Source organism: Aspergillus thermomutatus, assembly GCF_002237265.1.
Source record: "Aspergillus thermomutatus strain HMR AF 39 chromosome Unknown NODE_185, whole genome shotgun sequence".
In the NCBI taxonomy this organism is placed as follows: domain Eukaryota; kingdom Fungi; phylum Ascomycota; class Eurotiomycetes; order Eurotiales; family Aspergillaceae; genus Aspergillus; species Aspergillus thermomutatus.
In genome coordinates, this window is record NW_020798234.1 from 1 (window position 1) to 24,026 (window position 24,026).

At 48.8% G+C, this 24,026-nt stretch overlaps 7 protein-coding genes across 7 annotated transcripts; 5 read left to right on the forward strand and 2 right to left on the reverse strand.

Annotated features, from left to right (window-relative positions):
* Nucleotides 1–2,079: 2,079 nt before the first annotated feature.
* On the forward strand, nucleotides 2,080–3,229 carry CDV56_100501 (uncharacterized protein; the record flags this gene model as incomplete). Its single annotated transcript, XM_026754120.1, has 5 exons — nucleotides 2,080–2,205; nucleotides 2,257–2,282; nucleotides 2,334–2,441; nucleotides 2,502–3,051; nucleotides 3,107–3,229. The coding sequence occupies 5 exons, from the start codon at nucleotides 2,080–2,082 to the stop codon at nucleotides 3,227–3,229; spliced, it is 933 nt and encodes a 310-aa protein (XP_026612165.1).
* Nucleotides 3,230–6,134: 2,905 nt separating this feature from the next.
* On the reverse strand, nucleotides 6,135–6,949 carry CDV56_101133 (uncharacterized protein; the record flags this gene model as incomplete). The annotated part of the gene is made up of 4 exons (XM_026754752.1): nucleotides 6,135–6,262; nucleotides 6,316–6,370; nucleotides 6,424–6,634; nucleotides 6,696–6,949. The coding sequence occupies 4 exons, from the start codon at nucleotides 6,947–6,949 to the stop codon at nucleotides 6,135–6,137; spliced, it is 648 nt and encodes a 215-aa protein (XP_026612166.1).
* Nucleotides 6,950–7,865: 916 nt separating this feature from the next.
* CDV56_101397 (gamma-glutamyltransferase family protein) lies at nucleotides 7,866–9,858 on the forward strand (the record flags this gene model as incomplete). Its single annotated transcript, XM_026755016.1, has 4 exons — nucleotides 7,866–8,030; nucleotides 8,092–8,110; nucleotides 8,167–8,516; nucleotides 8,584–9,858. The coding sequence occupies 4 exons, from the start codon at nucleotides 7,866–7,868 to the stop codon at nucleotides 9,856–9,858; spliced, it is 1,809 nt and encodes a 602-aa protein (XP_026612167.1).
* A 614-nt stretch (nucleotides 9,859–10,472) lies between these two features.
* CDV56_101766 (putative thiol methyltransferase) lies at nucleotides 10,473–11,456 on the forward strand (the record flags this gene model as incomplete). The annotated part of the gene is made up of 2 exons (XM_026755385.1): nucleotides 10,473–10,967; nucleotides 11,097–11,456. The coding sequence occupies 2 exons, from the start codon at nucleotides 10,473–10,475 to the stop codon at nucleotides 11,454–11,456; spliced, it is 855 nt and encodes a 284-aa protein (XP_026612168.1).
* Nucleotides 11,457–11,582: 126 nt separating this feature from the next.
* CDV56_101934 (deubiquitinase OTU2) lies at nucleotides 11,583–12,578 on the reverse strand (the record flags this gene model as incomplete). Its single annotated transcript, XM_026755553.1, has 1 exon — nucleotides 11,583–12,578. The coding sequence occupies one exon, from the start codon at nucleotides 12,576–12,578 to the stop codon at nucleotides 11,583–11,585; it is 996 nt and encodes a 331-aa protein (XP_026612169.1).
* A 498-nt stretch (nucleotides 12,579–13,076) lies between these two features.
* CDV56_102130 (putative potassium uptake transporter) lies at nucleotides 13,077–17,254 on the forward strand (the record flags this gene model as incomplete). Its single annotated transcript, XM_026755749.1, has 12 exons — nucleotides 13,077–13,106; nucleotides 13,168–13,402; nucleotides 13,465–13,768; nucleotides 13,831–14,000; nucleotides 15,050–15,343; nucleotides 15,434–15,557; nucleotides 15,611–15,750; nucleotides 15,803–15,832; nucleotides 15,891–16,199; nucleotides 16,255–16,369; nucleotides 16,437–17,154; nucleotides 17,210–17,254. The coding sequence occupies 12 exons, from the start codon at nucleotides 13,077–13,079 to the stop codon at nucleotides 17,252–17,254; spliced, it is 2,514 nt and encodes an 837-aa protein (XP_026612170.1).
* Nucleotides 17,255–18,537: 1,283 nt separating this feature from the next.
* Nucleotides 18,538–20,897, forward strand: CDV56_102837 (alpha,alpha-trehalase; the record flags this gene model as incomplete). Its single annotated transcript, XM_026756456.1, has 5 exons — nucleotides 18,538–18,553; nucleotides 18,627–18,699; nucleotides 18,772–18,893; nucleotides 18,971–20,712; nucleotides 20,768–20,897. Coding segments are annotated over 5 exons (2,083 nt in total), but the record flags the coding sequence as incomplete, so codon positions are not given.
* Nucleotides 20,898–24,026: the final 3,129 nt, after the last annotated feature.

Consider the following 24,026-nt stretch of genomic DNA (forward strand, 5'->3'; position numbering starts at 1 on the left):
TTAGCCTTAGTTCGGGGGGCTCGGGAATGTGTATAAAAGACAGGTCAGAAGCCAAATGAGCCGCCCGGGCTGGTTCCACTCTGGTTCTTGGCTGGTGTTTAGCGAAAGAGTCCGTAATAATTCAATCATCACAATATTTGTCGATGGTTCATTTCGCTGAACTCTCGAGAGTGGGACAGATGGAGAGTCTCCATATCTGGGAAAAAAAGCCTGAGAGAAGCCTGAATGCCTTTGTTACAAGGTGTCAGCGGTGCCGAACTAGCCCGAGAAAAAAAAAAAAAAAAAAGGAAAAGAACAAAAGCAAATATCCCTGCAGAGCAGCAATTTACACTACCTACTACTCAAGAAAGGTAAGGTAGAAGAATGTGGTATAATTAGCACACATTCCGTGGGGAAAAGCAGCTAAGATGGAAGTATTTACGAATCAGCCAATCAGAGGCACTGTTCAACCAACACTTTTCAACCTCGTCCTATGGACTGCTATTATTACCCTTTTCTATTGCTTTTCATGCTGCTGGTCCGGGATGGCTTCTACTTTACGTACAGAGGACACCCTTGACCGTCAGAAATTGTCTCGTCATCATGACTGTTGGACGTATACTCCGTTCGTTACTCCCTCATAGTGATGGAAGTACCCTACCCTCAGTGTTGGAAGAGCATTTTCAAATGAAAAGAAAGTGTTTGAAGCGAAGTGGGTAAATAGTAAAGCTCTGTCTACGACGTAGTATCAGACAATCCTACATCCTTTTGGTCCCTCACACAGTACGACACTCTAAAGTTGTGGCTTGGGATTGAAGATCTAGAGTCTAGGTAGGTAGCTTCTTCCTTGCGCATAAGAATCAGCCTAACCAAAAACCGTTGAAGTATATTTGGGACGTGGTTAATCCTGGCTGTACACGTTGTTGACTCGAGGGTAAAAATATTCCAAATCGTTACTTATGCACCATGTTTTGTGAATGCGCCTCAGCCGCATGAGCTAATCCGAGCCCTTTCTGGTCATGGATGTTGGTGGTCTGCTTATGGATGACCCAGACTAATCATCCAATGGATTGGCTGAAATTGGGGTGGTATTTTCAGGTATATCCAGCCAGTATTTTCAACTGAATTTCAGGGGGAATTTTGACTTTCCTGTATCTCCCGTGTAATGTAACCTCCGCAATCTGGTCCACCATTTTAATCTCATTTATTAAACTTTGGAGAGGTTTGAACTTTGGATGCTTCACTGATTTCAGTCCGCAGTCAAGTTGGAATTCCAAAGTAACTAAGACCGTCTTAGCTAGGTGCTCTGGAGTATTTTTATTCTAGTTTCACACTAAGTCTGCAGCCGCAGAACTTGCCAATATGTATAACAATTTTACCGAGTCATCCAAGGTATACCTAGCTAGTAGGCACATAGCCATGCTTGTATGATCACCCTGCAGATTGATCATCAAACCTGCACCTCTCGCTTACTTACATGACTTGTTTCTATGTTTGACCAAAAATAATCATCATCAATAATACCATTGTTTCAGGTTTTTTCTCTAGATTCTTCACTATCATCTTCACATCAAACCATCCAATTGTTGGCTGGGGTGTGAGGAAGATCTTCTGGAGTAGGCTGACTTGGTACCTCGCATATCCACTCCGACGGTTCGACAATCTATATCAACGCCCTCATTCTCACCTCCATCCCCTCAGTCTCCCCAGACGTTTGCCACCATTCCGTCAGTTTCATATTGCCTCTTTTCTTTTTCTTCCCTCTGCTGCATCTCTGTCACTTGCATGCGAGGCTTTTTTCTCTATAGTATCTGATCTCACCCTCCTCGCCATCGACCAATCTTATCGCTGCTAGCTGAGAACGACAATAATAACTTACATCACAGCCTACCTCCCCCACATATTGTCCTGGGTACCTGCGGCATGCTGAGAGGTGCTTCTTCAACCTCTGAAACTATATCTTGCTCTCAATCGCCAGTCCATTCCTCATCATCCATCCACGCCTCAAGCACATCTTCCGCACTAAACGCTTCTCAACCACAACATTCTACCTCTAAAAGATCATTGTCCTCCGCTGCTAGTAAACAAACCACTGTGATCATGCGTCGGAGCAATGCAGCAGCAGAGATTCCTCTTCCTATCACTTACACGCCTACCACGCATCGTATCAGCAAAGCCAAGAAGGGCAAGCGTGTACATGCTTGCGAATTCCCAGGTTGCAACAAGGTTGGTCCCCCGATATCTGACCGTGTTAGGGACCTGCTAACAAGTCTTCAGGTGTTTACAAGAGCAGAACATAGAAGGTAGCATAGACTTTCGATTGTATCACAACATAATTACTTACCATCTTATAGACGTCATGAATTGAACCACAAGCCTGAAGCTTTATACCGGTGCACCCATCAGAACTGCAAAAAGGAGTTCCATCGTTCAGACTTATTAACGCGACACATGGCAAGACAGTAAGTCTCATCATCGAGATGGGGCTCTTCTGGAGGCGCAGCTGACAGTCGACCTCACAGTGAGCTCGAGGCACAGATGGAGAGCACATCGCAATGGGAGCGAGAAAGGCACATTCCTACTATTGCGGAACCACCTCAAGTGTCTAAGTGCATGCCGATAGATCCAGCCATAAACACATATCTCGCTGCCACACAGTCACAAAGCTCAATGTCCATTGAAGCCCTGGTGGGCTCGTCCATCCACCCGAGCCTTGCGAGCGACTGCTCTCTGATGTGGAACTCGATGGACATGCACTCAGCTCCTCAGGTATCCATGTATGGCGGTCACCAGGTTTTTGAGTCCGTGGAGGACACTCGTTTCTATGCAACACCGGAAACATGCCCGTCGCCCGCCTCGGACGGCGCCACGCTCTCTCTCCCGCCTCATAGCCGTTGCTCACTCTCATCTACCCCAGCTACAATGATCGACTCGTATCCAAGTAGCATCGTCGACTCTGATCTGACGTCTTCGCCGGTTTCTATGCACTCCACGTTGCGGTGTTGGGATCCTGCCGAGGGCAATCTATCCTCAATGGTTCCTATCACTTTGAATGAAAGTCTGCTCTCTCCAGTATGTTGTTCATGTCTCTCTGTATTACTCAGTCTGTAAGCTAACTGGTTGACAGCCTATTGCCTGTCATTATCCTTCTCCTACATGGACACCCACACACCATGTCACTTATGATGACCACCACCTCCCACCCGCCGTACCCTTTCAAACTATGCCCTGGAAGTCCTGGACGCTATAGTCGGTATACCATTTTACCCGAGTCTATCGCCGAATAAACACCGCAGGCGCCGCCTGATCGCAAGCAATCTCGTCATGCTCACCATCTATCTCACGAAAAAAAGGCTGGCAGCAACCAGAAACCTTTCATAGCAGTGTCATCAGACAATGTCTCCAACACCTATCCTCAACTCACGTCCTCTGATAAAAGGCTCATGGCCAGGCGCATGTCTTGTATAGCTCACCACATTCAGGCTTCAGGTGCTCATCCCGTTTGGTCTGTTACTATGCGGTGTTCTTCTATTTTTACTTCATTTATGTCTTTCCTTATGTTGCTTAACGAGCATATACCCACGATTCACTTACAGACTACTGCAGCAATACGATCATGTCCAAGTATTGTACAATTACCGCTTTCCTCCGCTTTCACGTGTCTCTGAACAGAAACGCCATCACGATAGAACCGTTTGGATTCATCGCACTGTTTGATTTGATTTCATCGCTTCATTGGCAGATAGACTTTCTCGCTTCCTTTAACTGTTTACTAATTGATACTCGGTCCTGATGATGACCAGCTCGACGCGTGTGTCCTTTAATCTCTTCGCTTTTGACCCATGTCTCCATCTATTGTCCTCGTCGAGCCCTCAGATCCATGATATTCCCCCATGGCAATTGTATCGATCGTAGAAAGCTCCGTCTGAAGATGATGTCAGTAGCTCTCGCCTCTGACTTTGTCTAGATCAGCACTCACATGAGTTCCTTTCACGATCTAACCGTTTCTGAATACTGATGATGTGAGAACCCGAGGCTGCTTACGCTAGAAAAACAATAAAAGCGGCCCCTGAGAAGCCGCACTGAAGAAGTTGAGCCAGCATTCACATTGAAGGCAGCGGTAGAAAGATTGATTAGAATTGGCTTAGAACCAAGCACGAAAATAAGCATAGTAGTATAAACCCGGAATGGAGTTGCTAGTCGAGCAATTATTCCAGGCAGCTGGTAAGAAGAGTCCACCTATGCCTCGAGACAGGCACGGTAGTTTTGACTGCCTTAATTAGTTTCTTCTTCACCGCTGAAAGCTCTATATCAACGCAAAATCCACAGGGTATATGGTAATAGGTGCTTTGCTCCGCTTCCAGCGAGAGGATGATAGGATACAGAAATGGGAAGCCCTAGTGGGGAGAGGCGTTACGTGACTATGAAGGTCGTGCACGATGTGACTCCTGGACCGCAGTCATTCCTAACCACGTTCTCTCCTTAACTTTTCTACAATGTTGTTGCTGGAGCACCGACGCTATTAGAGCTACACGCGTTGAAAGATGGGGCTGAGAGCAATTTCTACCGCTAGCTTATGGAGGCCGATTAGACCTGCAGTAGTGAGAAAGGGCAACCTCAAGCTGCTCCAGAGACCAGAACGTCAGCTGCAAAGATATCTCTGAAAGAGTGTGGACTGCGGACTCCTGCCCAAACCAACATGAAGCCCTGATGATTACGCCATTTCTCCTGTCGAACCTTGGCAGCCTAGACAAGGCCAGGTTGATATATGGAGTGAGACTCCGGAAAGATCAGCCAAACCACTTCTCTGGAGACTACGATCGAGTGGTATCTTGCACGAAAGCGAGATTGCAAAGGTCAGTCTGAATAGCACGTCTTCTCGATACTTCTAACACCGTTAAAATCCACCGAACCCCGCTGTTCTGAACTCGAAGAGCATTCCTGACTTGAAGTGACTCCAACTGGTATCTCTGCGCGGCTCGGGCGGCTGCTGTACGACGGACTGCGGATGTTATGAAAAGCCCAGAGATACCGAAAGGATGCCGAATCGGGGGCATTGCACTGCAGGGTGCCTGTGCTGTATCATACAAGTGGGATTCCTTAGCCAGTGAGCAGGATGAGACATGCGTCGTCCGAGATTCATCGTGTCTGATGGGACGAATCTGTATGGTCAACGAATATACTGTGTGCATTTGGGAGATGGATATTATCAGAGGCCGAGGGCCAATCATGAGATATAGATGATTTCTTGTCCTCGCTATGCCTACTGGCTTTTGCTGTGCTATTGGTTATATGCTTGAATAAGCTGTGATCAAGTCCTACCTAGGTACGGATCAATCAATACCAAGCTCTGAATTTTACATGTTTAACAAGTGCTCGGTCCTCGTCATAATTGTGTCTGTGTGCGACGAAAACTTCACTTGCATATTACAATAGCATAAAAGTCACTATGTTGTAATGCCGTATACTACACTATCCCTATATACTTCATGGCTAATATACACAAGGACTTGCTATGTCAGAGTATAGAGCGGGTGGCTAGGTCATCCTTGGATGGAATAATCCTCCAGCACCAACCGCACCAGCTCCTATTCAATCCCTGCTCTTCTCGACTTAGATATTGACCGGTATCACGTTCATCCTCATACTCCACAACACAAGCTCCGACAGTGACACGCTTCTTCGCTTTTTGCTTGACTCGTCCGCCTATCCCAATGATTTCCTGCCTGAAGTACCCTGGTTTTTCTTCATCACGACTGTTATGTCTTTCTGATGACTGGTGCCGGAGAAGCTCATCGTGAGGACTGAGGTGACCGTGTCCGCGTGCATTGCCGTGGTTATGGTTGTGCGGACTTCCTGGGGGTGACGACTCGTCTGCCTCACATTCCACCTCCAGCTCAATCTCCTGAGCAGCTAAACAGTCCTCTTCCCGACCACATTTCACCCCTTGACATCCCTCACCAATCCCAGTGCCTAGACCCCCAAGATATGTGCTATACCGAGTGCGCCAAGTCCACACACGGCGGTAAGTAGTGTCACCACTGCGTAGGGTTTGTCCGCATGGATAACAAAGCCATACCATATCTTCGCACGAGCATGGTGAATGTATAAAAGCTGATGCTGTGAAAACGGAAAGGTCTGGCGACACCTGGGTTTCAGAAGTAGTTGTACTGGAAGTATTCCAGGTCAGATGGGCCGCCAAGGGTGCCGTTTGGCAGGTGGTACATAGACGACGAACGCGATTTTTGAGCATATTTCTGGTAGGGGATTTGATGGCGCAATTCTGCGGATGCCATTAGTAGGCTTATCACTGGCACATGCTCGACTCAGTCATACCCTGCATACGATCCTGGAGCATCTCCGACACTCCGCTACCATATCCCGAGCACATCTACCAACCTTACCCCTGACCAGTCTGCCGGAAGTCCGGGTTCCTTGACTCACAAGTCGGAGCACAGATTTCACGCTGTCAGGAATAGCCGCACTGCCATCCAAGAGGTCCGACAAAGTTTCAATATACTCGTTCTCACAACGAAGGGTCTGCTTCACCAGCTGATGGCGATATGGTGCTAGATTGGCATAGAACTGACGGCAGGTTCGGGAGAGGGCATACAGGGTATTGAGATCGACTTGTCGGGCAATTTCCTTGACAATTCTGAAGCCTCAGTCAGCACCCAAGAGATGTTGGCAGAAACTGATCGGTCAGCATGGCATACGGATAGCAACTCAAAGCAGCTGAAAACCCATTTCGATTCAGTATCTCATGAGAGCCGTCATGTTTTGTACGACCGTGCATTGAATCAGCAGGATGATCATTTTCAGGAAGATTTGACGGATCAGAGCTGATACCCTTCAACTTCGACAGCGCAGGCTTATCGGGCAAAAGGTACGCCTGATATGTGTCATCGTGGGCTCCAAGGAAGCGATGCCTGTTGAAGACATCGTGGTCATGGTCAACAAACACCACCATTATGCCATCAAACAGAGGCGAGAAAGAGGACGCGCTCGGCTCGAGGCAGCCCCACAGTTGGCAGACTCAGTCTGGAGCAGAAGAACCATTGAAAGATCAAATTCAATATAGACAGCTACCACACAGTTAATGAGGAAAGGCCATCACTTTTGTATAGCAGCCATCCGTGCAGAATATACAGTAGAATGATGCGGATGAGGATGATCCCTCCGTTGTCGGCGCGGGGCGACGGGTCCAGAGCAGTGGTTCGTTTCGGGGATGGAGAAGCCGAAGGTGAACGGAAGACCTTAAGCGTGACGAAGGTCTGTTTGAGGTTTTGTACACACTTGAGATTCTATCTTTATGACAATACTGCTGGGTTATCCAGAGCATCAGCGTCTCAGCGAGAGGTGGTTATGATATGACGCCAGTGCCCCTTCGTCTTATCGGAAAAGTCACGCGAATCTCTCCCGCACTAAACCAGAAGCAGTACAGCTACCCCTCATTCCCGAAGAGGAAGGTGACCCCAACTTCTCCATCTTCCTCTTTTTCCTCGGGAAGATGTCCAACGCTTCGTCGAGAACAAGCCAAATCGAGGCACTTGATGCCGGCAGTGGAGGGTATTGATGCTGACAGGAAGATACTCTAAGCATGGCACATCTCAATAAACGTTGCGTTTCTTTCTTCTGCCAATGTCAAAAAGGTGTTCCTGAATTCAGCCTCCCAAATAATGACAAGCTGGTGATAAGGTTATGATCGTACTTAAGCGGACGGCGCAAAGGAGCGGAGCATCCCGATAGTAGTAGATCCCTATGGTAGTCCTCATCTGTTGTCCTACTTAAGAGTCGTCCACCCCTCATTGTTCAACCACCATCTTCTCCTTGCTCAAGCTCACGGCCTACTTACTCTTCGTTTGCCCTTGTCGTTTCTCTTCAAGATGCCTCTCAACTCCCACGCTATTTATTCCAGACTGAACCCCGACTTTGTCCCGTTTGCCAGCAGAAGAAGCACCGTCCACAGTACAAAAGGCATTGTGTCTTGTACGCAACCTTTGGCGGCCGCTGCGGGCCATAAAATCCTGAATGAAGGAGGAAATGCTGCGGTATGTGTGGAATCAGACATTTCTTCGGGTAGCAGCTCCACTGACTATGATGTTTCACCAGGACGCTGCTGTAGCAGTGGGTAAGTGCTGATTGCAATGAGCGACGATGACCAGATTTGACTTGTTTCAACAATAGCCGCCGCATTGAATATCACCGAGCCTTCATCAACAGGGATTGGTGGAGACATGTTCTGTCTCTTCTATGATGCAAAGTCAAAAAAAGTCCATTCACTCAACGGTTCTGGCCGATATCCCGCCAACGCGACGCTCGAGAAGATCAGGAAGGATTTGAACATCGGTGCCGATGAGAAGAAGAGCATCCCAATGACCAGCGTCCTATCGGTGACTACCCCCGGCGCAGCTGCTGGATGGGTAGACACAGTAGAGAGATATGGGAGTGGCAATCTGTCCTTGGAGCAGATTCTGATGCCAGCAATTGAATTGGGTGAGCAAGGATTCGCGGTGTCAGAATTGTCCTCCTACTTTGTAAGTTTATCCTTTTTCGTTTGTCCAGCATTGGTGGTATAATATGCCGTTCTGACTGCTATGCAAGTGGCGTGAGAGTGAGGATCTGCTACGAAATGCATCTCCAAATTTTCGGGAGATGCTCAAGCCTGATCCAAAAGCCAAAGATGGTGTTAGAAGCCCTCTTCCTGGTGAAATCATGAAGAACCCAACATTGGCGAAGACCTTCCGAAAGCTTGCTGTGGAGGGTAAGAAGGGGTTCTATGAAGGCGAAGTTGCAGAAGAGCTGGTCAAGGTCGTTCAGGACCTGGGTGGCTATATGACCCTGGATGATCTCAAGTATCATGCTGAAACCGGAACACAGAATACTGAAGCTATCTCACTCAAATTCACGGGCCAAGATATTGTCAAAAAACAGACCGCTGGAACAGACGATGAAGCAAACCAAGGGGTGGAATTATGGGAGCACCCACCCAACGGCCAAGGCATCGTTGCTCTCATGGCCCTGGGTATTCTTGAGGAACTCGAACGTACGGGAAAGATTCCTGTATTTACCGAGGATCAGCACAACTCGACAGAGTACCTTCACGCTGTTATCGAAAGTCTTCGCATTGCTTTCGCCGATGCTTCATGGTGGGTCACAGATCCAGATGTGGAAAAGGTACCCTCGAAAGAGCTGGTCTCGAGGGAGTACCTGGCTGAACGCGCGAAGCTGTTCAACCCGAAGAAAGCAGCAGACATCATTGATCACGGTAGTCCAGCTCACAATCACTGCGATACCGTCTACTTCGCTGTGACTGATAAAGAGGGCAACGGTATTTCCTTCATCAACAGTAACTATGCTGGATTCGGTAGTGGTATCATCCCCAAAGGTTGTGGCTTTACGCTACAGAACCGCGGCGCCAACTTCTCTCTAGACCCGGCTCATCCTAATGCTTTGGCTCCACGAAAGCGACCATACCATACAATCATTCCTGCGCTGATCACCAACTGCTCAGATGGCTCTCTTCACTCTGTTTACGGTGTCATGGGTGGTTTCATGCAGCCGCAGGGCCATGTCCAGGTCCTTCTCAACATGCTTGCATTCAACTATCATCCTCAAGCAGCGCTGGATGCTCCACGGATCTGTATCGCGGCTGACTCTGAGCCTGGCAATCAGAAAGTCTATATCGAGGAGGGTATCAGTGAAGAAGCGATTGAAGGTCTCAAGCAGCTTGGACACCAAGTCAAGGTTCTGACCGGGTGGCAGAGGGGAATGTTTGGTCGCGGACAGATCATTCGCTGTCATTACGACGATGGACAATTGGTCTACAGTGCTGGAAGTGACCCCAGAGGAGATGGAATGGCGATTCCTGTAGCATAAAATGATTGAACTCGACTGCTCCACAGTCTGAGTCAATGAATGTGAATCTATCACAAATCTTCTCTGCGAAAATTAGACTTGCAAAGTCATTAGGAGGATCTTGTAGCAGTGCATCCAAGTGTCTCACAAAAGCTTCGAAATATAACTAGTTTCTGTATGTTCCAGGGTGTAATTCCAGTGATATGTATCCGATGCACGTTTAGATGATTTGATTTTTAGCATCAATCAGATATAACGGAGTGCTCTCGAGATGCCTAGGATTATCTCTGATCACTGGTCTCATTTGCTGCTCGACCTAACATGCTACAAAAACATTCGGCCAAGTTCTTCCCTTACCACAATTCTGTAAAGCATGATGATATTCTCTTACAGGAGCAATATGATTGATTGTATTCTTTCTGACGAACCTCGCTTATGAATCATTAGTCATTATGAGAGAGATCCGAGAGATCGGCGATTGAAATCCTGGGGAAGCTTCAATTTGGGTAGACTGACCGAACCGGTTCCCCGAAACCATTCCCCGCCTCCTACTATATATGAACTTCGAGACTTGATTCGCGGACGTGCTAGATTCACAAATCGCTATCGGCTTCGTCTTATCTCATTGAACCATCATGTCGAACGGCCCCAAGCTCCCTCCCAGCATCCCGGAATTCCTGGCCACATACAAGGACAAGGATTACGTCCAAGGATGGGCTGAGCTCTGGAATAAGAGTGAGGGTGACCGTCTCCCCTGGGACAGAGGATTTCCCAACCCAGCATTGGAGGATACCCTGATCGAAAAGCGCTCGATCATCGGAAGCCCCATTGCCCAAGATGCGCAGGGCAACACGTACCGGAAGAAGGCATTAGTTCCAGGGTGCGGAAGAGGTGTCGATGTGCTTCTCCTGGCCAGTTTCGGGTATGATGCCTACGGTCTGGAATATAGCGCCACTGCCGTTGAGGTGTGTAAGGAGGAACAGGCAATGAATGGGGACAAGTATCCCATACGGGACGCGGAGATTGGTCAAGGCAAAATCACCTTCGTGCAGGGTGACTTCTTCGAGGATGCTTGGTTGGAGAAACTGCACTTGACTCGGAATTCTTTCGATTTAATCTACGACTACACGGTATGTGGATCTCGGAAGACCTTTGCCCAATGCATCCGGCCTGGTTTCTATTTTCTGTGTCAGGAGCAGAGTCAATTGGCTTCTATATTGTCGTACTGTGCTTCTCTCGCTAAACTGCTGTGCCGATAGTTCTTTTGCGCCCTGAACCCGTCAATGCGCCCACAATGGGCGCTCAGGCACACCCAGCTTCTGGCAGATTCGCCGCCTGGGCATCTCATTTGCCTTGAATTTCCAAGGCACAAGGATCCATCACTGCAGGGCCCTCCATGGGGCTCTACGTCCGAGGCTTATATGGCACACCTGAGCCACCCTGGGGAAGAGATCCCATATGATGCAAATCGTCAATGTAGCATTGACCCATCAAAAGCGCCAAGCACACAGGGGCTTGAGCGTGTGGCATATTGGCAACCAGCTCGGACGCACGAGGTCGGGAAGAATGAGGAGGGAGAGGTTCAAGACCGAGTATCGATATGGCGCCGCCGGAACTAGCTCATCAATCCTTTTATTCTTGTGGCATGATTCGGCACCCCAACAACGATCACGAGATGCATGAGCAATTAGCAGATTCGAGAACCAGATATCAAGGCACAGGTTTCTCCTTTGAGAATGACTGCTCTATGATTGTTTCGTAAGTGCATTATAATGCTCGCCAAGCCCGTACGTATGCCGGTAGTATGCCAACCAAATGACCCGCTTATTTCTTTCCTCCTCATCAATCCCATCCATATCGCCGGCTTCGATCTTCTCTATCCTGCCATCGCCTTGAATCACATTAATGTTCACTCCATACGCCCGAGCGATTGCCTGCAGCTCCAGCTGTCCACCCCACTCCGCTGTAAGCTTGATCTTCCGGGTATACGAATCCAACGGCTCCTCCATAAAGGGCTCGAAGTCATCTTTGTGCTCGACGATGAAATCCGCTGCCACTGCTCGAACCGCTCTGTAGCCATCATGTCTGGGTGAAGCAACCGTATCAATCCGAGACTGTGTCTGGGGCTGAATGACTATCCTTTGTGGATCAGGCCTGAGCCCAAGCCCTGATTCATCCAACTGATTGGCAATAGCAGAGTACAAACAGTGCCCATCTGGGTTGATTTCCACCTCTTTCAAGCCAAGCCGTTTGTAAACAGCCTCCATCACCTCCTTTTCGTTTCCACGATGGTCGACCTGGTTTGCGGCCTCTTCTGCGGCAAGCGCCGACTGAGCCGCCTGTTCCGCTGCCCGACGTGCCAGACGAGCCTTCTGTCGATTCGGTTTCTTCGTACGCGGGGCGGAGGCAGGTGGGGATGCCGCAGTCGAGTCCGGCGTTGAAGACTCGGGGAGGTTGTCTGTGCCTTGTGTATCATCCGCTGTGGGTTTCTCTCCTGTACTTCCATCTTCAACATCGGGCTCGCGAAGACTAAGGTCCTCGAAGCCATCAACTGGCTGGACGGGTTCGCCGTTGAACGCTGCAATTTCAGCTTGTTGACGATCGGAAAGCTCGCGCTGCAGCCTCTCGCATTCTTCGTTTATCCCTCGACGTGTCTTCTTTGTAGCTGATTTCTTCTTCTGTGTGATGCGCGCCTGAAGATCCTTCTGCTCCTTGCGATGTCTGGCTAATACCTCTTCCATTTTTGAAAAGAATGCGGGGCAAAATGCAAGGAAGGTAAAGTGTAAAACTTATAATCTAAGGGTATAAAAGCAAGATTAGAATGAGTCAATATGCAAGAAGAATCAATGAAGAGATGCTGAAACCGATAATGCCATCTATGGTACCAACGCCATACAACTGTAGAACAACTGCGACTCAAATAATAATCATGAAACAGAACTCGTTCCCCCACCCCACACAATAGCCCAGACTGCACTGGACTTTCCTAAATTAGGCATAGCGTGAATTAGCCGGTACCTCTATTGTTCCTGCTCCGAACAGCCTCGGTATTCTTCGCCAAGCCGTGCAACAGTCTCTCGGTCGTCGGATAAGCATCATAGCTAGACTATATGAGGAGCGTTCTCCTCGCCTTGAATATGTTGGAGACACATCCCCCTTGAAATATTCTTCGCATCTCAATTTCTTCATTTTTTAAATTTTTTCCTCGACTTAGAATTCCTTTTGACACTACTATTACCATGGATACCCAGAGTCTCTTCAATGTGGAGGTTAGTATTGGCGCTCTTCCTTTGCACACCAGTATCTTGCAGATTGCTAACAATTACGTAGGGCAAGGTGGTGCTGGTCACCGGCGGAGCAAAAGGCATTGGTCGCATGATCTCTGAAGGATACGTCACCAACGGCGCAACAGTATACATCTCGTCTCGAGATGCCAAGGCTTGCGAGCAGGCCGCGAAGGAGCTGAATGCAATTGGCAGGGGCAAGGCGTATGCCATTCCCGCCGACTTCTACAAGGAGGAAGAATGCAAGAGACTAGCCGAGGAGATCGCCAAGCGTGAAAGCAGTAAGTTGGTCTTGGACTCGGAAGAGCTGATCAGGCGGAAGGCTAATCTCATGCGCTATCAGAGCTTCATGTCCTCGTTAACAACTCCGGGTCAAACTGGGGTGCTCCTTACGATGAATATCCCTCATCGGCCTGGAGCAGAGTCCTCACTCTGAACCTCCACCGAGTCTTCGACCTCACCAAGCTCCTTACGCCTCTTCTCGAGAAGGCCGGTGCGCCGAATGATCCAGCTCGTATCATTAACATCGGTAGCATTGATGGATTGAGAGTACCGGCTCTGGAGACGTTCGCATACAGTGCTAGCAAGGCTGGCTTGCACCATCTGAGCCGTGTCCTCGCAAATCACCTTGGCAAGAGGAATATCACGTTCGTACACCTTGTGCTGATTACGTGCATCGAAGAAGGCAACTAACATGTCTTTCCGGCAGATCCAACACCCTGGCTTGCGGTCCCTTCCAGAGCAAGATGATGGCTGCCACCTTGGAGAAATTCCGTGATGCTATCGAAGGTGCTAACCCACTAGGCCGTATTGGCACGCCTCAGGATGTCGCCGGTGCTTGCCTTTTCCTCAGCAGCCGGGCTGGTGCGTACATCAATGGTGCGACGATCACAGTGGACGGTGGTAGCGCGATTGCTGCGAAGATGTAGACAGCAAACACAACCAGCTTAGCGCCGATTAGAAAGCAAAAGCGTTCGAATGGATGGCCTTTCATACCCTATTTAAGCAGGTGTAGCCGAGTATATCTCAGATCATTGCATGGACTGTGGTTGCCTTCCACTTTTCATGAGCAGTTGAGCAGGGATTGCGTGCAACAAGTCTTGGTCCTCTGGCAATGGATAGCTAAACAGGGGGGGAAAGATATCCACGTGTCTGATCTAACTAATGCACTTCAGTCGATCTCTAGGAGTTTGCATGACCCTTCTGTTCGTGAGATAATCACCCTAACCCCCGTCTCAGAGAGCGTAATATTGCCTTGGCGTCAATAGACCCACGCAACTTCCCAGCGTCAAGGAGCGGACTGAGCAGATCTTCGATGCCCTCGTTTCTTAAAAGTTGTGATAGGTAAATGTAAGTCTCGCCATGACCAAATTGAGCTTTGAGGCTGACAGATCGTCCTCGCAACCCTCACATCTCATCATTGCTAACCCATGGCGGTGGCTCAGTACGAAGATCTTGAGAGCTCGTGTTCCGACATCTATTCACCAGTGGATGAGATAATTGCCTCTTACATCCGAAACGCTATGAAAGCAGAGGAGCTCTCATAGTCGCGTGGGGTTGCTGTTGGCGTGAGATTCGGATTGGTCTGGTAAATCCCTCAGCTAGAGCTCTCTATACTATAAAGCTTTTGATGAGCGAATTCAGTGTGAGGCCAATATAATAACGCTTTACATCAGGGTCTTCTATTGAACGAAACAAAAGCCTCTAAGGGTATTCGGGCTAGCATTGATTCCTGGACTCGACCCTAGAAGTATCGGCGATCTGGTTGCGAGGCTAATATCTCAAGTTGTCGAGATCTAAGGGAATGTGGAGGCCAACAGTTAATTTCATAACCTTGCATTGTGCGTTAACTAACCTTATCTGACTTACATCATTTCATGCAAGCTCATCAGATATAGATGCATATATTGTTACTCTGGGCATCTTAGGGATTGTTATCCTCTATCCATACGGCAACCTAAGTGCAATTGATGCCTACCTCTTCGGAGTGAGCTCTTCGACAGAATCGGGACTGAACCCGTATGTTGACCTCATCCCCGAAGCCCATGGAGATACCTTGCTAATAAAAAAGGCGATCAAAAATAGCGTTGATTTGAAGGAGCTGAAGACCTATCAACAGCTATTTCTGTACTTTGTTCCCATTGTGTCCAACGCCGGGTTCATCAATATTCTGGTGGTCGTTGTGCGACTGTACTGGTTCGAGAAGCGTCTGAATAAATTGGGTATGTGTTATAGCTCATCTGCCGCTTTTCAATTCAGTCTAGGCTTTCTGGGTTGCTCACATCGCAAAGCGCCTACTCTTCTGCGATCAGAATCATCACACCAGAAAGATCCAGAAGCGCAACCAGCCAAGTTCAACGTTGGTGGCCCTTCAGAAGCCAATACAGCGAAGTCGCACTCGAAATCTCTATTTGATGATCTGTCTAAGCTGGATAAGTGAGTGCTTCCACTAACTTGTTCGTCTTTCGACTGGGTTGTTAACCATCAAGGAGCGTTTTCAGGGAACATGATTGCATCATCACGGAGAATGACAACAACGGCGGCGACAACTCGACCAAACACAGACAAATTTCCTTTGCAGACAACTCGAAAGCTTTATATATACCCTCGCCGCGCGAACACGATAGAGGTAATCCCTGGTTTTGAGTTGAGTAACTCAGTTCTGCGCTAACAGGGTCTAGGTCTTGCTATCACGGAGATGGATGACAACCGTATAGTTTTCGCGTCTTAAAAGGAAGACGAACACTAATACAATTGTTTCAAAACCAGACCATTTCAAACCCTCCGAAGATGACGATCCTCAAACTGATATAGCTCGCCACCGAAGTTTGGTCAACAGCATCCCGCTCGAGCGTGTTGCTTCCTCGATGTTTGTGCTCGGGGCTTATCCCTCTAGATCTCAAGAGCGACAGTCTAGAAGAAGCATCTCGCTTGCTAAAGACTCGGAGCTGCCATACCTTTCCTCACAAGCCAGTCTCGGCAGAAACTCACGATTTTACAACCTGACCTCGGAAGACAGAGAGAAACTGGGAGGAATAGAGTATCGCAGTCTCAGGCTACTTTTGAAGATAACACTTGGTGAGAAAAGAATTACCTCAAGCTCAAACAGGGAGAATCTGACATATGAGCATAGGCTATTTTGTTGGCCTTCACGTCTTTGGTGTCATTTGCCTTGTGCCTTGGATTCAAAATGCGGATCCCAAATACAGGGACTATCTTAAGGATTGCGGGCAAGGAAAAATCTGGTGGTAGGTTTGCTCCTGCGTGAGTTTTTGACAGTCCAGGATCAAGGCTCACTATATTCGCCGCTGGCAGGGCCTTGTACACGGCCCAGACGATGGTTGACAACCTAGGATTCGCACTCACTCCTGACTCGATGATCTTGTTCCGAGATGCGGCATTCCCGATGTTCATATTGAGCTTCCTCGCCTACGCAGGACATACTATGTACCCCTGCTTTCTACGCCTCATCATCTGGATCATGTTCAAATGCGCCCCGAAGCACTCGCTCGTCAGGGAGCCGCTGAGCTTTTTATTGAATTATCCACGCCGTTGCTACACGCTGCTCTTTCGTAGCCGACCTACATGGGTGCTCTTCGGAATCCTTTTTGTGTTGAACTTTGTGGACGTCTTGCTCATTGTGGTTCTTGATCTCCATAATCCAGCCATCAACACCTTATCTGGTGGGCAGCGTGTCCTTGCGGCCATTTTTCAGGCTGCTTCAGCACGCCATACCGGAACTGCGTCCTTCAACCTTGCAGAAGTGAACCCTGCAGTTCAATTCAGCCTACTAGTCATGATGTACATTTCGATTTTTCCAATTGCCATCAGCATCCGTGCTTCGAATACATACGAAGAAAGCGCACTTGGGTTATATCCTTCTGATCACGCTGAACTGGATGAGAGCAATGGCATGAACTACGTGCTAACGCATATGCGCAATCAACTTAGCTTTGACCTGTGGTATATATTTCTCGGGATTTTCTGTATCTGTGCCACCGAGGCACGCAGGATCATGGATCCTTCCGAACCTGTTGGTTTCCAGTCTTGTTTCCTTTTTCAAAGCTCGCACAACTGACATCTTGCAGGCCTTTAGTGTGTTTGCCATATTTTTTGAGGTTGTCTCTGCATAGTAAGTATTGGATTTATTCCTTTTCTTCTGAAGATGTCTAACGCATTGCAGTGGAAACGTTGGTCTCAGTTTGGGATACCCTAATGTGTCAACCTCCTTTTGTGGACAGTTTAGCGTCTTTAGCAAAATCGTTATCTGTGCCATGATGATACGAGGACGCCATCGCGGGCTGCCGGTCCAACTCGATCGTGCGATACTGCTTCCCGGTGAACGCCTTGAGGGGGACGACAGAGTCGTTGCTGGGTCTATTGCTGAACATAGATCTCAAACACTGAACAGTTTTAGACGATACCATACGAAATAGTGAACCGGCGTGGGATATGAATGAACAATCTGATCTTCCCGAGAGCGAGGAATGACTCAGAGTTAATATTGGATTGATATTTGTGATACCTCTGGTACAAGCCTTCGATCTATCATGTGCCCCCCTGGTCGACACCGGTAAATTTCTATGCAACCGTTTGATCGTAACCAACCAATTTCGATGCATTTCCCCCTTATTCTGCGCTCCGATCTGTTATTTTGATTTCTTGATTCGATGGGATTATTTCATATTGCCCCTCCCCCTCCATTTGCTCGTTCTTAATTTGAGCATACCCTTGTCAAGATACCCTACGAAACATAGTAATGAGCGGCAATGATGTAGTGATGGGCCCTGTGGAGCGGCGACATCATCGGTTCACTTATGCCGTCATACCAGCACAAGAACCTCTTATCATTGTCGGAATGGAATGGTCCAGGAATTACTCAGAAAGTTCAGCTTCGGAAGTCTCTTGGACAGGAAAAAGAAAGAAAGCAAAATAAGCGGAATCCGAAAAAAGAAAAAAATAATAGTGCATCCCCCCCACGGCACGTTGTCATTCCTCCGTTGTCTCTGGTAACTAATAATTGATCGGTGTGGCCAATTCGTGTGGAACTCTCTTTTGTCTATTTTCCCTTCGTCTTTATCACCCGTGGACTTTCACTCTGCGTTGCAATCTGGAATTCAGACACCAAGAATCAAAGCAATTTCCAAGGAACACAGAACGAACGCCACGGAGGACTTTTGGCGCGGTCATTGCTCTCGCTTTACCACGTTCAGCCCAACAATCCTTGCTCTGATCATTCTTATTTTAGCCTTTTTGACTCCTGAGTCCGAGACCCCTTCCATTAATTCTTCCACGACCGACAGACGATGAGCTCGTCGAATACGCAGCATCAACGAACGAATTCTCTCGATCCATTTTCTGATCCTGACATTTATTATGGTGATGAGGACTCAGTTGCGCGGATTCGGGACCGCAGGCGTGCGTTTTCTTCGGTGAGTTGCAACATGCTTACGAAAGATCGGAGACCGCGGGCATTCCGCTGACCAATCTCGGTGGTATGCATAGAATTTGAAAGCATTCAACCGTGAGGATATCCAGGATCTTCTGGGCAAAATTCCAGCGAGAAGAGGCAGCCATGGTGCGTATCCGAAGCTCCTGCGAAGAACAGGCCGAGCAAAGAAGCGGTGACTGACCTGCACGTGCTCAACAGATGAGCTCTCAGCGCAACCACGAAAGTTCCTTATCGATGTCGATACAACCCTGCAAAGCTTGCTGGAACGGGAGGATACGGACAGGAACATGCAGATAACAATTGAGGATGTTGGTCCCAAGGTATGTGCCTGGGTCTCCTCAGTGGCACAGAATGGTGCAAGTCATGCTTCGAGCAACGGCTGATTTGTGCTGTTCAGGTATTGTCCGTAGGAACAGCCGCATCATCTGGGTTTAACAGATTCGATGTGCGAGGAACGTACATGCTTTCCAATCTTCTCCAGGAGCTCACCATCGCCAAAGACTATGGGCGGAAGCACATCATTCTCGACGAAGCTCGTTTGAGTGAGAACCCAGTTTCGCGTCTATCTCGCCTTATCAAGAATTCATTTTGGAACGCCCTGACTCGTCGCATCGATGGTTCCAATATTGAGGTCGCCGGCAGGGATCCCAAAGACTGGACTGGTGATCCGCGGCCTCGAATCTATGTTCCCCCCGGTGCCCCCGAGCAGTTCGAGTACTACAAGGGGATTGCTGAGAAGCACCCCGAGTTGCGCCTTGATGTGCAGATGCTGGACGCGAAGATTACACCGGAGTACGTGAGGGATCTTAACTCTAAGCCTGGATTGCTTGCGTTGGCAATGCAGAAGAAGTACAATGAATCCACCCAAAAGACCGAATACGTTGGTGTGCCGTTCGTTGTCCCAGGAGGAAGATTCAACGAGCTGTATGGGTGGGACAGCTACATGGAGTCTCTAGGCTTGTTGGTCAGCAACAGAGTGGACTTGGCCAAGGCCATGGTCATCAACTTTTGCTTCTGTATCAAGCATTACGGCAAGATATTGAATGCCAACCGCTCATACTACCTAACTCGTTCTCAGCCACCGTTCCTGACCGATATGGCCCTGCGCGTCTATGAGCGTATCAAGAACGAGCCGGACGCAATGGAATTCCTTCGTAACGCAACACTCGCTGCGATTAAGGAATACTACAGCGTCTGGACGGCTGAACCGCGTTATGACGAGCTGTCGGGTCTGTCCAGGTACCGTCCCGAAGGACAGGGCGTTCCTCCCGAAACCGAACCGACTCATTTCACGCATATCCTCACTCCGTATGCTGAAAAGCATGGTATGGAGTTCAAGGAGTTTGTCCAGGCTTACAACGAAGGCAAGGTCAAGGAACCTGAGCTTGATGAGTACTTCTTGCACGATAGAGCAGTCCGTGAATCGGGCCACGATACGAGCTACCGTCTCGAGAGAGTCTGCGCTAATCTGGCCACGGTAGACTTGAACTCTCTTCTGTACAAGTACGAGGTTGATATCGCCAGGATTATCCGGACCTATTTCAAAGACAGGCTAGAAATCCCTCCTGAATTCCGCACCGAGTCGACCAAGGATATCGAAAGTGAGTCATCCTCCGTGTGGGATCGTCGTGCAAGAAGACGCAAGATGCGGATGGATACCTACCTTTGGGATGATGAGAAGGGCATGTACTTTGACTATGACACGGTTCTGCAGAAGCGAACCACTTATGAGAGCGCCACAACATTCTGGGCCATGTGGGCCGGACTTGCGACGCCGCACCAGGCGGCAGAAATGGTGAGGAAGGCTTTGCCAAGGTTCGAAGTCTACGGTGGTCTGGTTTCCGGAACCGAGGAGTCCCGCGGCGCTGTAGGGCTGGACAGACCTAACCGGCAATGGGACTACCCGTACGGCTGGGCTCCGCAGCAGATGTTGGCATGGACGGGACTGCTGAGATACGGCTACCAGGAGGAAGCTGAGCGTCTCGCGTACAAGTGGTTGTTCATGATTACTAAGGCCTTCGTTGACTTTAACGGTGTTGTCGTCGAGAAATACGATGTCACTCGGCCTATCGATCCACACCGGGTCGATGCCGAATATGGCAACCAGGGTGTAGATTTCAAGGGTGCGCCTCGAGAAGGGTAAGTGTGCTCCGTCTTCAGCAACACGCGCCAGATCATTGACAGTTGAATACAGGTTTGGCTGGGTTAACGCCAGTTATGTGTACGGTCAGGAGTTCCTCAACGCCCATCAACGGCGTGCGCTGGGAGCCATCACCCCTTGGGAGACATACATCAAAGCTATAGCCGTGCAGGACGCTTATTAAATCAGTGATTCGACGCTTGCTACTTTCAGTTTTCAGGCTCTCCTTTCTTCGGAGCATCTTCTACTGCTGGTTAGAGAAGCATCCGTCATGGTCTGCGGCAGATTGATTTCTCGTTTCGTCAGTATTATCATTTTAATTGCCAAATTGCGAATCTTTTCTCAATATTCACTACGAGTGAATCGGATGCGGATGACCCTTTCAGGCACCATGGAGTTTGAAGTGAAGGTTCTGGATTTTTTTCAGATGCTATCCTGATGTCGTCCCAGTCGGCATGTTTCTTCTCAAGTCATGTCAGCATAAGCAGAAAGGGATGGAGAATTGTTTTCCTCGTCTACGCTCTGTCTCACCATTTGAATTCCTTGCCTTCCATGTTCCAGTCATTTACTTAAATTGCCACCTGTTTGCAAGGAGACAAGATTACTCGTCTCTAGCGGGAACATCCAGATAGAGTACTTTTTATAGGTATAATCGATTTCATTTGAATAATTCAACCTATCGCCTGATTCACAGGCTTTGCATCCCAATGAATCTAATCCCAGCGTGAAGACATCATCACCTTGCCAAAGCCTGCCTTGAAACGGAGATAAACAAAATATCTCCGCCTCATGGTAAACAGCGGGATGTCATCTCTGCTTTAACCCCGAGAGCCGTCTTGGTGGAGCACGATAATACAAAAGTACTATCCAGCATGGTTCTACGGACATAAATAATCTCATGTCTTCTCAAGATGCACACCCCACAACCTCAATCTAGGAACTCCTCGCACATACAACCATGCCTCCCTTCGACAGCAACACACCCGCCAAAGTACTAGTCGAGAACTATGCAAGCCACATCAAAGGCAAAGTCATCCTCACCACCGGCGTCTCCCCCGGCGGTCTAGGCAGCTACTTCGTGCAGTCCATCGCGTCCGCCGAACCAAGCTGTCTCATCCTGGCCGGCCGCAACAGGAGCAAAATCCAGCAGACCGCCGACGAGATCAAGGCGTCGCATCCAAGCGTGGAGACCCGCGTCGTCGAGATCGATCTGGGGTCCTTCGAAAGCGTCCGGCAGGCCGCTGCGCAGATCAACTCCTGGCCCGATATCCCCGCTATCGATGTGCTGGTTAACAACGCCGCCATTATGGCGACGGAGTACGCGCTTTCCGGGGAGGGGGTAGAGTCGCAGTTTGCGACGAATCATCTCGGCCCGTTTCTGCTTACGAACCTGATTATGGGCAAGGTTCTGGCGGCGAGGAGTCCGAGGGTTGTCATGGTTGCTAGTGATGGGCATCGGTTGAGTGGGATCAGATTTGCTGATTATAACTTTGATGTGAGTGTTTGTTTCTTTAAGGGTGGTGGGCAGGGGGCTGACAATATGTCGTCAGAATGGCAAGGTATATAATAGATGGGTTGCATATGGGCAGGCCAAGACGGCGAATATGCTCATGGCCATGTCTCTGGCTGAGAAGCTTGCGTCCAAGAATCTTCTCGCGTTCAGTCTGCACCCGGGGGTGATCTTCACGAATATCGCGAACCATCTTGAAGATCTGAACTCGAGCTTCGAGGAGCTCGGTATGTGCCCTTCATCTTCTAGGGCCTCATGGTGCTTTGAGTTGGGACTGACAGAACAGGTGCTCTCGATCGCGCGCAGGGTAACCCCGAAGGCTGGAAGGGGTTGGACCCCAAACCACTGGAGATAGGCGTCGCGACCCATATCTATGCAGCTTTTGATCCTGACCTTGCTGGTAAGATCCCCGTCAGTAAGGTTTGAGTTGCTCAGTCTGACACAGCCTAGAACACAACGGCAAGTACCTGATCGACTGCCATGTTGCAGACCCGTGGGTTGACACCGTCAAACCATGGGCTACGAGTCCGATCGAAGCTGAGCGATTGTGGAAGCTGAGTGAGGAATTAGTAGGCGAGAAGTTCTCATACTAGTCCAGGTGCCTGTTATAGCAATATGGCTCGTGACAGTTTGACAGGTGCGATCTGATATACGATTTGCATGTGAACTTTCCACACACCAGAGTATCTTGACCTCCAAAAAGGAAATATACCCAAAACAGCCACCCTACATCACCCAGCTGGCGAGACGCGCATATCAAGCATCGAGGCGTCAACCAGGAAGGCGATGATGGCATTTTCGTCGACAATAAAACGGGAGCAGGACGAATTCCACCTCCTTGTTTTCCCGAGGCTGATTTTCGTGGTTCTTTTGGACAGATGCGAGTCACCCTCAGGGAGTGTTCCGGGCCTGTGATTGGTGCTCGCTGGGCCGAGGTTGATGCCTACCTAGGTAAGGTTGCTAGCACTTTCTCGATATTCGTGGTTGTTTGTTTCAGCGGTAGATACGGATTACATTTCGAAGTATTGTAAGGCTTTGTTGTACAATTGTGGTGTTCTTATATCTACTTTCTCTGATAAAATGAGAGTGTCTACTCTCGAGGCACAATATTCTATGTCGTAGTAGCTACTGCCTGAGGAATGACTAGACACCTGAGGTTGAGTCATGATTTAAGCTCCGCGACGGTAACCGTACGTATGTGGGGTACCTACAATTACCGGGGTCTGACAGGATACCTGAGATGACTCAGGTTCTGATATCGGCACCGAGTCCACCGAATTGTAGAAGGACAGGAACAATCGGGATATATTCCTTTTCAGCATAGTAGGATATTGAGGGTTTCGATAACGATTGACAGGGTCGTTCAAAGCTCCGAGAATCGGTGTCAAGGGAAGTGTGCTTTTGGACTGTTAGAGGTTGGAGTATGATCTAGAGATTTCATACTGTCATGTACTGTCATGACAATCTAGCACATGTGTTTACGTCACTGTGGCATTTGAGATCCTCGCTTTTCAGCTCCAAAGCATATCCCTCATGGAATTTCGGATTAAGTTGATATTCTTGACCATTGAATGGTATTTAGCTATAGATACTAAAAATCGACATTATATCAGTCAGTCGCAATGCAAAATGGTTGTGTGGCGATTGGAGTCGAATACACGGAGTACTGCTGCGTCCATTAGACCGAGGATCATCAGCAAGTCTCGATCCTCTCTCCCGAACCACCACCAGTTAGCGTGCCCGATTCTCGGGGCTAGCTTGTGAATTTGGACCATGTTAACCCAAATTTCCTGATGACCAAGT